Below are 17729 nucleotides of genomic sequence, written 5' to 3' on the forward strand. Positions count from 1 at the left end.
TTATTCATCGTGACCGTTCGGCAAGTTGCATTGAAATACGACCGACTAGAGACCTTTGCCGCAGCGCACCGCGACCCAACAGATTCTCACGCCCCATTTAAAGCTTTACTACATTACAATAATAGTCAATATCGCTTAAAGAAACAACTATCAAGTCGCGAGTAGGCCACACTTATGTTAAATATATAATATTAAATAGTTTTTTTTATTTATTTATTGGAGGAGGTGTAAATAATACCACACTAGTAACAAGATAAATCTATCTAACCTCATGTAAATGTTTCCTTTTTAAAAATATTCAAAAAATTCGTTATAACAATCTTAAAGTGGTCAATACACCTTCTCCATTTATTTCGTTGTCAAATGCATTTCGTTTTTGTGCCTTTTACATTAAAAAAAATTATAAATAATAACATGGAAGACTGACAAATAGGTATCGGGCATCTAATTCTTTTTTCGCAAATATCGAGTTGAGTCATTTTGTGTCATGAAAATAGCTATTAAAATACATTATATTTACTCTTTGATTCTAGATATTTTAAAATTTATTCTTTGACAAGTCCAGACCCCGAGTCTGTATCAAAAAATAAATTATATCCATAATTTATTACGACATCAAATAACTGAGCCATTTACTTAAATCGATTCACTGTTTCATCAAAAACTTTTATAAATCTATATATAATTAGTTACATAAAAGTTTTGTATGTATTAAATATATTTTTATTTGGTAAATTTTTTTAATAAATTCATTATGAATTAACATTAATTTTTGTATGTCTTTGGAGCGATTGCAAGCTGCCGCCATTACGATCGCAAGACATCATTTAAAAAAGATAAAATGGCGCCTTGAAAATATTTAACAAAAGATAAAATAATTATACGTGATATGAATATTCTTTGCCAAATACATTTTAATTGATATTTCTTGTACTTTAGTTTGTAGATTTCACATTTAAATAATTTGCATTCCGTTTTAGCTCTCAACATATTTTGTCAACATAGTTTTTTTTAGTATTTAAAAATTTCATAGAATAAATATATGAAAGTGAAACATATTTTGATTATTTAAATATTCCTGATACTTTTATTTTCAGTATACTATTTTGTATAAATATAAAAATATATACAAAACAGTATACAGAAAACTTAGTAGAATTTAATGTAGCTACATAACCTCAAAATTCAACGATATAATATTGTACAAAAAATCTGGTTATACAAAATGTTGTATATGTAAATATACAAATACATTATTAATTGTATATTTCATTAATGTATATAAAATATTGTAAATACACCTATTTTACTTTTGACATTTCATATTCGTTTATTTTTATTTCGTTTCATATCTAATTATCAGACTACATAAAATTCAAACTTGTAATAAATTTTAATGCACCATTTGTTGTAAATTTGAATATAATATTGTTTTTTTTTTGTTTGTATGATGTATATATTTAATATAGCAATAAATATGGTCCCTAGATTAGTTACGGCTGCACTCGGTCTATGCCACTCTTTTACCTCGCAGTGAGTTCTGCGGGACGACAGCATCGCTTTGATTCATTTTAAATAACATTGTTAGTACAATTTGGATAAAACTCATGAGATAAAGGGGGGAGGGGGGGGGGAGACCACGCGGGTCTTTGACCTTGAAACTGTTGCCTTTCAGTTGGACCTGAAAATACAAAAGACCTAGGTCCAACAGTTGTTTGATCATAATGTTTATAAATAAATTGTCAGATATGAAAATTTTTATAAATTGTTTGTCAGGGTAGGGGATGTAAATGCAGGTGGGATTTCCCCTGGATGCTGCGTCCCGTAGAGTCTCATTTCCTGGGCGGAATTCGCGTCAATTCATTTTAAATGGCACATTAAATATGTATAGCATCCGAATTTTGTATATAAAAAAAATCTTCGTAACATATTTTTAAATCTATGTAATCATAGCTTATATATTCTTTGCTTATAAACATTTCAGTACTGTTGTCCTTATATATAACAACTAAATGTTTTTTTTTTCTAATCTACCGTAATATGGTATATACCGGATTGGCGTTCAGTAACCACTTGGTCCTTCGAGCCGGACACGCAATTACGATATCAGTTTCCAAGTAACATGAACAATATTCGACTTGTCTAATAAAAAAAAAACTACGTCAAAGCCAAGCGGTTACAATTTTGTATTATAATTTTAATGAGAAATGGAAGTATTTGCGTGGCGACAATCTTACTTTTTTGCCTCTTTATTATTCACACCGTTATCGGCTTTAAAATCTTAATAACTATATAAAAGCTGATTTGTTTTAAAGAAAAAACTACAATAAGCGACATTTTAATCGCATTAATCTTAATTTCAAATATTTAATTAGACAATAAACATCAGGATATCAGTAAGACCGACACCACACTTTATATCATAAAAATAACATAAATATAAAGCTTACTTAATATATGTACATTATAATAAAATTCGAATTAAAAAAAAAACTGATATGAGAATACATCTCAGAGTTCATATACAATGAGTTACATCACATTAATTGAAAATACATACGTTTCTGTGTACACAGGGTGTTGCAAAACACTAATAACTTCAATAGAATCGAAGGTACAGTCGAACCTTGATAAGTGAGAGTCTATGAAGCGATATTTTAAAGTAGTTTCTTGTTCATGGAAGTCATCAGGATTATGACTCTCGTTTATAGACATTTTTCACTTATAAAAGTTCGACTGTATTCGAATGTATACATATTGTAAATTGTATACATCATATAAAAAGACGTAACTGTATTCTGTATCGTAATTTATCATTATCTCCGTAATACTGTCACATAAGGTGTAATTGACGTATCAAAACGCACTTTGTTACATGCGGTAAAATAATTATATTAAAAAAAAAATCATCACATTCATTTGGAACCATTCATCAAATCACACGTATTTTATTTAGAGATTATAATTTTTTTTCTACGTATACTTTTAACAACTAACGGATACATCCATCCATTAAAAATTCACATAAAAACTGCTTTTGAGCCCTTAACAACAATTTAGTAAGAAATGCATTGCGCGGCGCTCGCTGTCCCGCTCTCACTAGCCGGAGCGCGCTCGCTCACACTGTAACAAAGTTTTATTGTTAAAAGACACATTTTATTGTCATAAATATACATTTTTAAAATCTAATATCAATAATCATAAAATAGAAAATAAAAAAATACGTTCTAAGACATGACAACAATTTTTTTTTCCAGAGACTTTATGATTAGAGTGAGAAATGTATTTTGTTATTGAATAATCAAATTTCAATGTTTGAGGAGTTGATTTTTTATTCACCGACAAGAACTTATCTCCGGTTATAACAAACACCAATATAATTTGAAATATAAATCAATGCAAGGTATCAAAGTTGGCAGTCATTATCAGAATTGTTAAATATGAAAGCAATTAGAAGTAAGTAACCGTGCCCGTGCAATAATTCATTTAAGTGTAAATAACTGACAAATAGCTGCAAATGAAAAACATTAAAATTAAGTAACCACGACCGTCTTAAAATAAAAGGAAAACTTCACCCATAAATACTAAAAATAACCACTGTTTAACTGCGCACTAACCACTAGAACTGTTTATAACCAGCAGTGAGCGCTGTCTGTGTACGTTGCGGCGAAACGTCCGCTAGAAATACACGTCCATGTACTCACCCTGGTCGAAGGTGCTGGGGTTGATGTAGGAGAGCAGGTCCTGGTCGCTCATGTCGGTGAGACCCTGCACCGGGCCCGACATCTCCTGCGACACCGCCTGCGACACCGCGTGCGACACCGCCTGCGACACCGCCTGCGTCACCGCCTGCGACACCGCCTGCGACATCGCCTCCAGCGGAGTCTCCGCGGCGGGCTCGGCGGGGGGCTGCGTGTCCGCCGCGCCCGCCGGCAGCCCCCCGCCGCCCGCCGCGCTCTCCGTGCTCAGGATGTTGGCCGTGTTGATGGCCGACGTCACCAGCGCGTTCATGGTCGTGTCCGAGGTGAGGATCTCCGCGGCCGCGTTCAGGATCATGGACTTGACGGCGGCCGGCGGCGTCTTCACCGAGGTCGGTATGTCGGGGATCATCATGAGGTCGTCCTGCGCGCCGCCCGCCGGCAGCACCATGCGCTGGTTGTTGTCGCACAGCAAGCTCGGCGACACCTGCGGGTTGAGGATGACGTCGGGCGAGATGGCCGACTGCGACATGGGCTGCAGCAGGTCGGCGCCCTGGGCGCGGCTCACCACGGCCGCGTTGGGACTCAGCAGCACGTCGGAGGCGTGCGAGGCGGAGGAGGGCGAGTTGGTGCCCGACAGATGGTCGTCGACGCGGGAGTTGACCAGCTCGTCGAGCTTGGCGGCGTCTGCGGGCAGGATGGCCGCCGTCGCCTTCATGGCGTCCTCGACGAGGGCCTCCATGTGCGCGCTTTGCTGCGCCAGCCGCCGCTCGATCTGCGACGAGCCGAGTTCCATCTTTGTGAGGACGCCGAAGGGGTTGAAGGTCTCCTCGGTCCGGTCGGTCTGCATCTGGTTGTAGACGATCATGCGCTGCTCGGTTGTCGGCTGCATCACGGACGCCTGCAGGCTCGAGTCCCGCATCATCAGCTCCGGCCCGAGGACCTTCATGTTGGTCTCGAGCGGGTCCATGGAGCCCTTCGCGGCCATGAGCTGGCGCATGGGGTCCATCGAGGCCATGGGCATCATCGGTTGGTCGACGTATATCTGTCCGCCGCCGTCCGAGTTGAATATGGCGGCGGTGACGGACTCGACCATCTTGTCGGTCTGCACCTGGTTCTGGATGGCCTGCAGCTGCTGCGTGAAGGTGGCGAGGGGGGAGGGCGGCTGGCTCGGCGTGGGCGTGCCCGGCGACAGCTTCATGGACTCATACGCGCCCACGAAGCCCACCTGTGGGCATTCATTTCCCATTAGATTCTGTTATAAATGATTTTATTGGCTTCTAAGCCACAAAACATAAAATAATTATGATAAAGCAGCAATATATTTGATCATTTGTGTTTATCTAGGACCGGTGAGAGAATGTGAGTTGTGTGCGCTCTCGCTGAGGTGTGTCAGTGTGTGGGCGAGTGGGCAGTGGGCAGTGGGCGTGTGGGCGTGTGGGCGAGTGGTGCGCGGGGCGGACCTGGTTGGCGGAGTCCCGGGCGGCCTCCGTCTTGAGGCGCAGGTCGATGCCGGCGAGGGGTGCGGTGTGGGCGCTGTGGGTGCCGTGGGCGGGACGCAGCGACTCGGGTCCCTCGGCGCCGCAGGAGCCCTCCTCGGGCGCGGAGTGCTGGCTGGTCTCGTCCGGCACCTGCGCAAGAGCCGCGTCCTCTGTCACGTCACGCCCATGTAATGTCTACTGGACTATATTGCTGTGTCTTTTCACCGATTATGTCATATGTGTACACATGTAGTACATATATTATATACGAGAACAAGATATGTTATTAGGATATGGAATGGGTATGTAGTCATAGGGATTACAAGATATTTTCCAACCGCATTTCTGTAAAGAGCATCTGTAACAAATAGTAGCAAATTAAATTAAATAACAGTGTTTAATGCACCGACTACTGATAAGTCCGTTTGCTAGCGAGGCGATGTTGTATTTTTCATTATTACTTTAAATCATTTGCAACATTTGTGTAGACGCAATGGTCGGCGTTCTACACATTTGGAATCAAATAAGCCAGTTCAATAAACCTGAGACTAAACGTATTCCAGTCGCTTTAAAAAATTAAATACAGCAATAAATCTATGCTGTATATATTAGTGTAAAGTTTACGAGTATAAAAAAAATTACACTTGATCAGATAATTGCTAGTCTTTGTGTTTATTATTACAAAAATGATCTTCCGACGTACCTCGCTTTTAAGTCCCAGCGGCGAGTGCGGGTCGGGCAGGATGAGTGAGGGGCGGCGGACGGGCAGCGCGGGCGGCGGCATCATGCCGGGCGCTCCGCCCCAGGCCAGCACGGGCCGCGGCTCCTCGGCCGCTCCACCGGCGCAGGGTGCTCCGCTGGCGGCTCCTGCACACGCCACACATTATTGACTGGGTGCTCTGAAGCCCTCTATTGCCTACCTAGTGCCGCTACGCTTGCTGAACTGACGCAAATCACCTTCGTAGCCATTTCTATCTGATGGAGGAATAAAACCTAACTCTGACTCTTTCTGCGCTGAAACGACAAAATGTTTCAAATCTTTTTCGTCTCCTTGCTATGTATACTTTGTTGTGTTTTTATTGGGAAGAAATAAAATTGCCACCAAAAGAAAAAAAATCGTAACACCAAACTGCTTTACCCAAAAAATTTATAATAAGCACAAAAATAAAATTAATTGTACCAAAAATACTATAACGTAAATGAATTTTTTTTCTATCTTTTTAAATCTTGCCTGCTTTTGAAAATGTATTCTAAGCCCAAAATTAGTAAGCAACCATCAAATTTCTGTGATATTACAACCCAAACATATCAAAATGTATGCTTGTACATAAAATATGGTTTTTTGACGGCAAATTAGCAAACTTTAGGAATAATTGCACGCATCTAGTCAGCGTTAAATTAAAAAAAAACCTACGTCGGATTTACAAGCAGACAAATAAGCAGGCAAAGTTTTAAACTAGTATTCTATAGATTATTTTATACTAAAATGGAGATTCTATTCTGGTAATTATTTTCTCTTTTTAATTGTTTATTTGGCTTTATATCAACCAAATAATATAATTATTTTATTGAAAAAAAATGTTTTAACTGATCTTCATTATTTGTTCGAAGTAAAAAAATTATGTTCGTTTTTTTTTACATTTGAAACTGCTTCTGATTTCTCGAAAAAAACATAGATTTGAAGACTTGAATATAAAACTGGACGTACGTTGTCGATGATTTTTATTGTTACGAATAGATTTGTAGAAACATATATTATAAATACGTTTAAGAGTTATTACTCCATCAGATAAAACATGACGTAAACAATCGTGTATTATATGAAGAAGTCGATATTTTAAAAAAAATTATAAAAAAAAATTCAACACAACATTTTGTGACAAAAGTTCAAGAAACAGTATCAATTTTTTTCAAATATAACTTTTTTTTTAAATCAAATAACAAGGTATTTTGCGCAGTACAGGGAAAGCTACATTTTAGGGCGGTACGAGAGAGGCTAGTAGCAGTACTCGTAGGAAAGGATGTGTAAAAATTGTATAAAAAATGTGTAATTGAAAAGTAATTTCTAGGTTGTGTGACATGAATCTAGATTTAGGAGTTTGTTACGGAGTCGAGAAAAATATAGAATTTAACATATAAAAATTTCAAAATAAAAAAAAAAATACTTTTTTGATATACGTTACCTATCGCACTAGAAGAAACTTTCATGAATTTATTAATTAAACCAGATTAATATTGTTATAAAATAAGGTAATATCATGACCTAAGCCACCTGAAAGTTTGAAAATTACTGAATTAAAGTACCATGTACCGTCGTCGGAACATTATAAAAACTAACAAATTAAAGTTTGTTATTTCATCTGAACGTTACAAAAACCGAAATAAACTGTCGTAAAAATTGTTAAACATTAGACTTATGTCTTATAACGGATTCGTAATAAAGTTTGTTTGCACTGACGTTGTTTTATATTTAAAACTAGCTTTTACCCGCGACTCCGTCCGCGCGGAATAAAAAATAGAAAACAGGGTAAAAATTATCCTATGTCCGTTTCCTGGTTCTAAGCTACCTGCCCACCAATTTTCAGTCAAATCGATTCAGCCGTTTTTGAGTTATAAATAGTGTAACTAACACGACTTTCTTTTATATATATAGAAGATATCATCTTTATTTTGATCTGTAGTTAGTGTAGGTATGAATGTTTATAAGAGTGGAGGAATAGTCGATGAAAAATGTGTATGTGCGTCGTATAAATTAGTACATTTTTATTCGTAAGGCTTTATAGAATTTAAAAGTGTATAAAAATATAAATAAGTTGTAAGATATATAGTATTATGTTAGAAAAAAAGTTAGTAGACAATAAAGTACATTCTATGAAGTTTTGTGAGTTTTGAGAGATTGTTGTCACTATGGCGTTAACCAAGACAATGACACGTTTTATTAGAACAACATGACTGTTATCGTGGTATTGATAAAATATGACATATACAGAGATAGAGATAGTACAATGAGGTAGTGTTAAGTGATGGTAGGTTTGGGTATATCGGTACGGTGACGAAGTGCGCAGTGTCAGTGTGGGTATATCGGTACGGTGGCGCAGTGCGCAGTGTCAGTGTGGGTATATCGGTACGGTGGCGCAGTGCGCAGTGTCAGTGTGGGTATATCGGTACGGTGGCGCAGTGCGCAGTGTCAGTGTGGGTATATCGGTACGGTGGCGCAGTGCGCAGTGTCAGTGTGGGTATATCGGTACGGTGGCGCAGTGCGCAGTGTCAGTGTGGGTATATCGGTACGGTGGCGCAGTGCGCAGTGTCAGTGTGGGTATATCGGTACGGTGGCGCGGTGCGCAGTGTCAGTGTGGGTATATCGGTACGGTGGCGCGGTGCGCAGTGTCAGTGCGCAGTGTCAGTGCGCAGTGTCAGTGAGTGTGTGTCAGTACCGTGACGGGCGGCGCGTTGCGGGCTGCGGCGGCCGACTCGCTACCTAGACAGACCTAGCTTGAACAGAAAGGGAAAAAGAAACAGTACGCCAATTGCGCATCAGTCATTTCTTCCAAAATAATATTTCTCATAAAATACTGTCTATGGTAACAACCACCAACCACCGTACACTATAACATGCGGAACACAATGAATAACAAGCAACAGACAACTTTTTACGCCATTAGAAAGCAACATTCTGGTTGTTAGAGATGATTTACTCACAAATAGAACTTATACTTTGCTTTCCATTTTTATGTATTTTTTTTTTTTTAATATGAAAAAATTACCAAATAATTGTAACGTGTAAATACGTTTGTGTAGACAACTGTACTGTACTGTTATGTTACCGTTGTTTTACACAGTTATAACAAAATTGAAGAAGACGAAAGCAAGGTTTAAGTCGTATTTGGAGTTAATCTGCCATTATTTTTACTTCACTATTATATCATAAATATTTATATATTTATATATAGGTAATTGATACTAATTGCGTAGGTACTTCATGGTTACTTTATATCTATTAAAGTAACATTTGTGAAATGGCAACACTAAATTTTTACATGCAATTTAAAAATACAAAAAAAAAAGATTTGCAAACATTTCTAATTTTTTCCAATTAGGTTATTATTTTTTTTTCCTTAATCGCGGAAAAATCTGTCACACAGGGTAAATGACTTTTTTGTCTACACAAGTATTGTAATTTCTTTTATTTATTAATTTTTTTTACTAATACTTTATCGAAGTATTCTTCAGTCCCAAGGTCAAAAAAACCCTCGTGACAGAATATTGAAGTTAGTGTATAAGATAAACTTGTAGCAATTATGAGTTACATTTAATTAACCAGAGACTTTGCATGCATTTATAATAGACATAACAATACAATGTATTAAACAATTATTCCATATGAATACAACCAAAGCGCGTTTTTTTTTGTTTGTTGATGAAAAATGCATAAGCAAGATATTTTTAAAGCGTAAAATGTAAGTAAAATTGATTCAGTCACTGTTATGTAGGTTAAGGTAAAACGTGATTATATAATTTTTTTTGTATAATTTTTTTGAGGTTATTTTGACTTTTCAATTACGAAAATTTAAAATAATTTTTTTATGTAATATAAATTGTTTTTTTTTATAAAAAAATCTCTTTACACAATTATATTTATTGTAAACTGAAACAATTTTAATTTAAAATTAACCCCTTACAGCATTAATTTTCGGTCTACTTAATGAAATTTTGATGTCAAAATAAAAACTTATATATTTTTAAAAACTTTTGTTGAACCCAAAATATTACTGTTAATAAAGAAATTATTATTATGGTTCGAGAATAATTGTGTAAAAAAAAGTACATTGCTAAAAAAAATCACAAAGTGTCGAAACCATAAATTGGTTCGTACGCGGTGAGGGGTTAAAAATATTACGTAAAGGCAAAAAAAAGCGCGCTCGTGTCGATGACGCCGCGCTGGTGTAAGTGTGTGTGTGTGCGAGTGTACCTTGTGTGTGGTGCAGCGTGCAGTGGAGGGGGGCGGCGCCGGGGGGCGTGTAGCGGAAGGTGTGGGGCTCGGAGGCGCGCCCGCCCGACCGCACGAACAGCTGCACAGTCACCGGCTCAGAGATGTCCGTGCGCAGGTACGGCGGCACGCAGCACACCAGGTGCGTCTGCAACAATCCATCCCTAATTTAAAATTTCTTGCTCGAAGGACCATAAAGCTAAGTATTTTTTGTCAAAGAACATACTTAGAAATCTATAATGATTTTTTTCAGAAGTACGAAAAGTGAAGTGATTCTTCTATCATCTATGATTCTCTAACTGGAAGATCACAATACCTGTTGTAGGAACTCCTTGTCGGGCACCACCTCCTCCTCCCACGTGGTGTGTCCGTCCTGACGTTGGCAGAAAACGACGCGCGTCTCCTTGAGGAAATTCTTGCCGAGCAGGTACAGCTCTAAGCCACCAGTAGCCGGGCACGATACCAACGACTTGCGGCACACCTCCGGTACGCCCGGCGGTTGAGCTGTAAACCAACGAGAACAATATAGCAACAGAATAAAGAAATTGAACAGAAATTCATTTAGTTTAGAGTGAAGTCGTTACTGACTGCATATGATCTGTGTGGAGCAGACTTGCAGCGTCTCCGTTCGTCCATTGGCGTCTACGATGTCTGTGCGGAACACCATGCGGCAGCGCGTTGACTTCTTCTTGCCGCGCGCAGAGTGTCCTCCCCCTGCACCACCAGCCCCGCCCCCCAGAGCCTCCCCGAACCTGTGCTCCACGTCCACGTTACGTTCCTGTAAAACATATTTTATCATATAAATAGTTCGAAGTGAAGTTGAATTCAAGTGGATAGAAAAAAATGTACATTTAGTGGTCGAGTAAAAGATGTTCTCTGATATGACGCGCCGTAGTTAGGATTGGGGATTGTGACAGACGTTTCTTAAGATACTGAAACCAAATTCGACTGCCATTGTCTAAGATTTTCATGTCATTGTACTCAGTTTTTCATGTCATTGAGATCCTTAACCGATATTGTTGTCAACATATAGCTTCGTAAAAACATTGTTTTATAATACAGGCGTAGAAATAACAACATTAAGAATCTATTATCGAATAGAAGCAAGTAAAGCGTGGTACGAAGACGCGGCGCATTGACCTAAGATAAAATGGTGCAGCGATACGTCGGGGACAAAGGCCGCGTCTGCCCGCCTCCCGCACGCGGCGATAACGCCCGCGCTCCGCACACTTCCGATTGTCCACTTATTTAGGGGACAATGGAATACAACACGACATATTATTCTCGAATCAGACCAAACGAGCTTTCGTTGCGCGATAAGATATTTAGGGATTACTAAAGATGTATACGAAATTGTCACGTCGGAAACAAATGTACTCTTCTCCTCGACCTCAAACGTAGAGTAGGTACAAGACTACAAATAACAATGTTCTTCTCAGTAGGATAAAGAAGACCTGTCACGATAACCAATGGGATTTTCGTTATATATTAGTTGTGGTGAGTTACCTTGAGTATCCCGACGCAGTCGCAGGTGACCTGCCAGTTCTTGCTGGGGTCTAGATCCAGCTCTATGAGCACGGTGCCGTCCTCCTTGCGCTCGCGACATGGCGTCGAGTTCTTACCGGCGACGCGGCACGCTTGGTAGAACATGTGGGGAGCAACGCGCCCGCTGTCCGTGCCGATGAACACCTGATGACAACATTTAGACCAGTGTTCAGTTGTGTGTTAGTTCATATTTCAGATATAATTCTTTTTATAGCAAATAAGAGAAGTCTATTAGTAAAGTTGATAAAATACTTTTGAATAATAATATAAGTTAAACAAGTGGTACCTGCAGCACGGCGGGCTTGTCGTAGCCAACCAGTTTGACGATAGGGAAGCCGTTCCCAGAGTTGTCTTTGACGGCGCCCCGGCTGCCTTCAGTCTGATATCTGGAAACAGTAACATGACTTTAATTATCCCTATAGATAAAGGAATACTTTACGAGATCAATGTTAAGGTGACGATAGATGTCTGTCTGTTACTTTCATTATATCTTCAAAACAGTACATGAAGACGAAGATCGAGGTATGGTTATATGGTATTACACATATAATATAATATTTTATATGTGTACTAAACCTATGAACGAACCTCGCTCGATGTTGTGTTTCGGGCTGGCAGAGGATCTGCAGCTCGACGCTGCCGTCTCGTGAGCGGCTGGAGAGTGGCGCAGCGAGGCCGGGCGGACCCGAGTGCGCCATAGCGGCCAGCGCGCGCCTCCGCGCCAGCGCCTGCGCCAGCTTGCCGCCGTACTTGCCCCCCAACTTGCCGCTCAGCTTGCCTCCCACTCCGACCAGCTTTCCTCCACCAGCGTACTTGCCAGCGAGCTTGGCGCTGCTGCCCAGCTTGCCCCCGCAGGCCCGGTACGCCGGCTCCTGGAACCGTTTACCCGGACTCTCCGAGATGTTTGGACTAGATAAACTGCACCCCGCTCTAATCCTGCAACGAACATATACTAATAAATATATTGAACTGAGAAAACTGCACGGATCCATTTATACTTTGAACATGTATTATATAGTTCCCTATTTCTTGAATTTTAATAATAAAACTAAAACACAATTTAACAAAAAGAGGACTTACCGCTTGCTTCACTTCTCATAATAAAAATAAACAGTCTTTACTAATAATTAATCCATTGCTTGACACAGTACCTTTCACCGAATAGAATGATCGGCGTTTACTTTATAACCCGTCCTGAAGAATATCAGTCCATATTCGAAGAAGAAGCGAAATTTATTTCCCTCCGTACCCAGTTAGTACCAAACACCATAAAACATTAATCAAATGAAGCAGTCTGCCTTTTGCGAGATGACTCCACTAGAAAATTATATTCTTAAGAGAAAGAGCAAGCTTTCTCCAACCCTCCTTGTGCGGGAAACTTACGGACGGGTTTAAGGGTTAAAGATCAAATGTCCACGAGACAGGTTAGAATTGAGAATTCATAAACATTGTATACGTTTTCAAACTTAGATAAAATACTGCGTCCTAATAATTAGACTGGAGAAGGTAAGGTAAATAATATTAATTATATAATAGATTATCTACAGACGTACTTTATGAGATACAGTATTTAGTACAAATATCAATAAAAAAATTAAGAAGCAACACCAAAAAAAAAAGAAACTATTTAGAAACATATCATGGTTATGTAAAGTATTACATACCTTTGTGGGAATAGATTGAACTAGTAAAACATGGACCTATTAAAACAGATAATTTTCTTTCACTATATAGAACGGACGGCCGATGGGGCCGCAAAGTACTGGAATGGCGGCCACGTACAGGTCGCCGCAGCGTGGGCAGGCCTCCCGCAAGATGGACCGATGATCTGGTCAAGGTTGCGGGAGTATCCTGGATGCGGGTTGCACAGGACCGATCATTGTGGCGAACTTTGGGGGAGGCCTATGCCCAGCAGTGGGCGAAACGAGGCTGAATGAATGTATGGATGGATATAACACTTTTCACTGTATTGAAGTGAAAATTAAAAAAGGTCGCAGGAGAAACACGTTTGTTTTGTAGAAATTTCGAGTTAATACTGAAGAGGAAAATATAACGTTTTATTTGGTAAATGGGATATTTTTATCAAAGGCCTTCCTATTTACTGTGATATAATCGATTGATGAAATAAAAAAAAGCTTATTGTGTTTTTAAAAGCGGTGAGAGAAATTATAAAGCAATATTCCGACATCCGGGAAACAAATATGACAGCAAAAGAGCTAAACAGGATGGATTTATGTATAACCACAGAGTAGGACAGGAGCCCCTAGTATGAAACATGACATAGCTATCTAAGAACCTTTGACAGATGGTATAGAGTCTAGGCACTAGATTATACCAAATTTTAATTTTTTTCTTGGGTAGGTTGGAAGCCCAAAAAGTTTGGGAAACACTGGTTTAGGGGCACCTTCTTTTACTATTATTGTGATTAAGAAAGGGGGAGTGGCTGTGAGTTATGCAGTTTTTATAAAGTACGTGTCATGCTGACGATGCGATAAGGTCCTCGACACACGTCACGTAGTGTATTGACGTGGCCGTGTGGAACGTGCCTATCTCACCATCTGTCATAGTACCTACATCACTGTGTTCTCTATTTTAGAACTATTATTAGACTTCAAAATCAATCCTATATCAACCATATTAATATTTCTGGTAAATGATTATTATTGTCCAAATTGGGAGAAAATTAACTTTTCGTTTTGGATTCCCACATCAAATATTAATGTCGCAATCTTAACAATAGCCGTATAGTGGATTCAGTAGCTATAAGGGTAATGTACTTGGAATGTTACGATAAGGTAATATTGGACAATATCTCTTAAAGACATGGATTTAACAAGAATGGATTTAACAGAAATGGCACATCTCACCAAATTTGATATAAATAAGCATCAGCTTTCACTTAAATATGAATTCCAAATCGGTCCACCAGAGCGTTCGTGCATACCGAGGAATTGATAACCTAATCCATTTTGAAGTCGTTTAAAAAAAAGTGTGCAACGTACACGGGAGCGGGCAGCGGAGCGGACGACGTGTCGAGCGGAGCGGGAGCGGGCGCGGGTGCGAGAGCGGGCGCGAACGTGTACGCATCAATGGCGTCGTCGCACTCTACCTTAACCGGGTGATCGTCCGCGCGCCGCCTCTTCGCCTCACCATGGTCCCACTCCTCCGTCGTGTCCGCACATCTGCGCACACGCGGCAATACATCCTTTACACTACGAACGGTATATTTAATTTTAAATAACTTCGCCTATAAAACAATATTAATAACTATGCGATTTGATTAAAAATCAACCATTAAATTTCGATTTTATCTTCGATCATGTAGCTAGTCTAAATAGACCAGTAGCATTGGTTTACATTACGTTTCAAATTCAAAAGCCTCTAATATATCCATCATCGTTATGACGGGCAACCGCTAGCTCTGATTGTGGTCTACGATTAGGTTAATCTTTTTCCCACACATGTCTGTATACATCTTTTATACGGGGCAGCTATTGATCGGATAATGAATGAGACGGTCACGTGACTCGAGCGTAAAGATTACACATTTTATTCTCGTATATACTCTACAATAATACTCTTTCGGTAACAATGCATTGTAAACATAATTGAAAATTGGAAAATATTTACAATAAAATAATATTCGATTCTCGATTTAAAAGGGGGACAAATAATATTGATTTTAGCTTACGAACGGATAAGTGGCGAGTGCAGTGGCTTACGGTCATTGATTATTTGCGAATAGGAGTGGGTGGTGAGTCATGAGGTCGTGAGGCAGATCGAGCCGAAAATACGTGGCTTGCACGTGCACATCCATACCTCGTGCTAAACGTTAACGTGCACCAAAATGTGTTGGTTGGATCCGTATCCATCTGTATCCGTATACGGATATGATGGGTAAAAGTATATCCAATCTATTTCTATATGAATAACATTGTATCGTGTTTTGAAAGAATTTTATAAAAGACGTCCTCAAAATACTATCTATTTTCTCGTTGCATATTACAGATGAGAAAATGCAAATAATTCAGTTTCGTTGATGTTTTTTTCATTCCTTCCAAGTACAGGAAAATCCTCATTTAACCAAGGATTGATAAAAATGAGAATTATAAAATACTAGCTCTCGCCCGCGACTCGAGCAGCGCGGAATTTAAAAAAAAACATAAAAAGTAGCCTATGTGTTTTTCCACACTTTGATCTACATCTATGCCAAATTTCATCGACATCCGTTGAGCCGTTCTGGAGATACATTCAAACAAACATCCATCCATCCATCTAAACATTCGCATTTATAATATTAGTAAGATATACTTAAGCAATAATCAAACAGACTTGATTAAGTAACCAAATAATTTTATATGTTAACGCTAACTGAAATAAATTTTTTGAGCATTCGGTTCGATAATGCTTCAACCAGTTTTATTCAACCCAGTTAAAAGCCGATTCGATTGCGTTGCCTGAATAGTTCGCCACTAACTTACATATACATTATCTAATACAATGTAATTGTGTTAATTGTACACTAAAAACGTAAATGTTTTAAAACACACGTTTAGTGTACAGGTCTAGAAATATACGAGTAAAATGTTTCGACTTTAAGTTGTAAACAATAGAGTTCAAAGTTACATAACATCGAAACAGGAAGTAGTGAATTGTCACGGACGTATGTGAATGAAAATATGCTCACAAGGTACTGTTTGAAACATTTAAGTCGAAGTGTGAACATCTTATGTTAGAGTTGAGATATTCTTAAATGTATGACGAAAGAATGACCGAATGACTATCAGTACTATGGTCAGTGGTCAGTCAATAATGAATGAACGACTCCTGAAGTAAGTTTGCGAAGGCATAAGGGAAGGGATATATCCAGCTGTGTGCAGATAAAGTCTGATAATGAAGTAGGCCTTCTTTAAGGAATTTCGTTCTCAATGCAAAATACCAGACATACTCCTTGTCTATAAACTTTTGGAACCTTGATCAGAGAGTGGAGCTATTTTTTATATTGTAAGATAAGCTTGTATATTCACGATTGTATTTTTTTTATAAAAGGTTATAGGCGAAGAGACATAAAGTTAAGGAGAAAGATTTTTAACCTTAAATTTTAACTTTTATCTTTCTGATTTTAACAACAAGTGGACACTGATAGTTTTATTATATCCCGCACAGATTAAGAGGATTGGAGATGTATTTATAAAAGTATTTATTATTCTGCCCTTAAAATATAACATCAACAAAGCACAAGCACATAAAATTCAGCACTTAATTACACCGTCGCGTCGTGAAATCCTGAAGTCATTTTGGACCATATAAATGTATATAAAAATGTTACGTATGTATGGAACGCGTGCATTACGTACTATATACTATGATATACGTCATAAGCGATGCCATGCGTTTGAAAGACTTTATGTATACCCATTGAATAAACACGACACTGGACTAACCGTGGGTTTTTGATACCAAAATCTCCGTTAAAAACATATATTTATCTCTGCTCGTCAAACATAATGTAACGGATGACCTTATAGAGACTTTGGACTCAGAAGCCCACGGTAAATATTTCATGCATTGATAATGTTTCATTTATATTGTGTACATTAGGTATCATTTCAATTGAGTTTTGCGTAGTTTATGTCAAGAGTAAATTTTGTATAGAAAAATTTAATTTTTAATCTTCGGCATATTAATCGGGATATATTGCTTTCTTCGTCTTCTTTAAATAAATTGAGATTGAAGTCTACTATTTTTAAAATTACCAGAAAATATTTTAAATTGCATATTTTAAATATGATCAGTATAACGCTATATTTTTTTTATTATTAAAAAATAGTTGTGTTATAACCTACCAAAAAATACAAAACTAGATGTACAATGATTCGGTTATCTTTTATTGTCTCCAATTACGTATTGATTGGATAAATATATTTATAACGTAATATCGTAAGTAAAGCAGGCGCCAAACGTTATCGCTTGCCATCAGACAACCTACTTGATAAATACACTTAAGAATTTGTTCGT

General features: G+C 38.5%; 1 protein-coding gene across 5 annotated transcripts in view; it reads right to left on the bottom strand.

Annotated features, from left to right (window-relative positions):
* Positions 1-1404: 1404 nt before the first annotated feature.
* Positions 1405-17729, bottom strand: part of LOC106712801 (nuclear factor of activated T-cells 5) — a 73340-nt gene continuing 57015 nt past the window's right edge. For 3 of the 5 annotated variants that reach the window (XM_014505444.2, XM_014505447.2, XM_014505443.2), the window contains exons 3-13: positions 14714-14893; positions 12300-12647; positions 11998-12097; positions 11673-11855; positions 10755-10944; positions 10483-10670; positions 10149-10314; positions 5883-6046; positions 5162-5329; positions 3705-4926; positions 1405-3123 (exon numbers count right to left, since the gene is read on the bottom strand). In XM_014505444.2, the coding sequence (XP_014360930.2) occupies positions 3119-3123; positions 3705-4926; positions 5162-5329; positions 5883-6046; positions 10149-10314; positions 10483-10670; positions 10755-10944; positions 11673-11855; positions 11998-12097; positions 12300-12647; positions 14714-14893 (2914 nt within the window). In that variant the 3' untranslated portion in view covers positions 1405-3118. Of the gene's footprint in view, positions 3124-3704; positions 4927-5161; positions 5330-5882; positions 6047-10148; positions 10315-10482; positions 10671-10754; positions 10945-11672; positions 11856-11997; positions 12098-12299; positions 12648-14713; positions 14894-17729 lie in introns of those variants that run through there. The other 2 variants (XM_045678955.1, XM_045678949.1) reach the window with 2 other exon arrangements.

Source organism: Papilio machaon, chromosome 1 (assembly GCF_912999745.1).
Source record: "Papilio machaon chromosome 1, ilPapMach1.1, whole genome shotgun sequence".
Lineage (NCBI taxonomy): Eukaryota > Metazoa > Arthropoda > Insecta > Lepidoptera > Papilionidae > Papilio > Papilio machaon.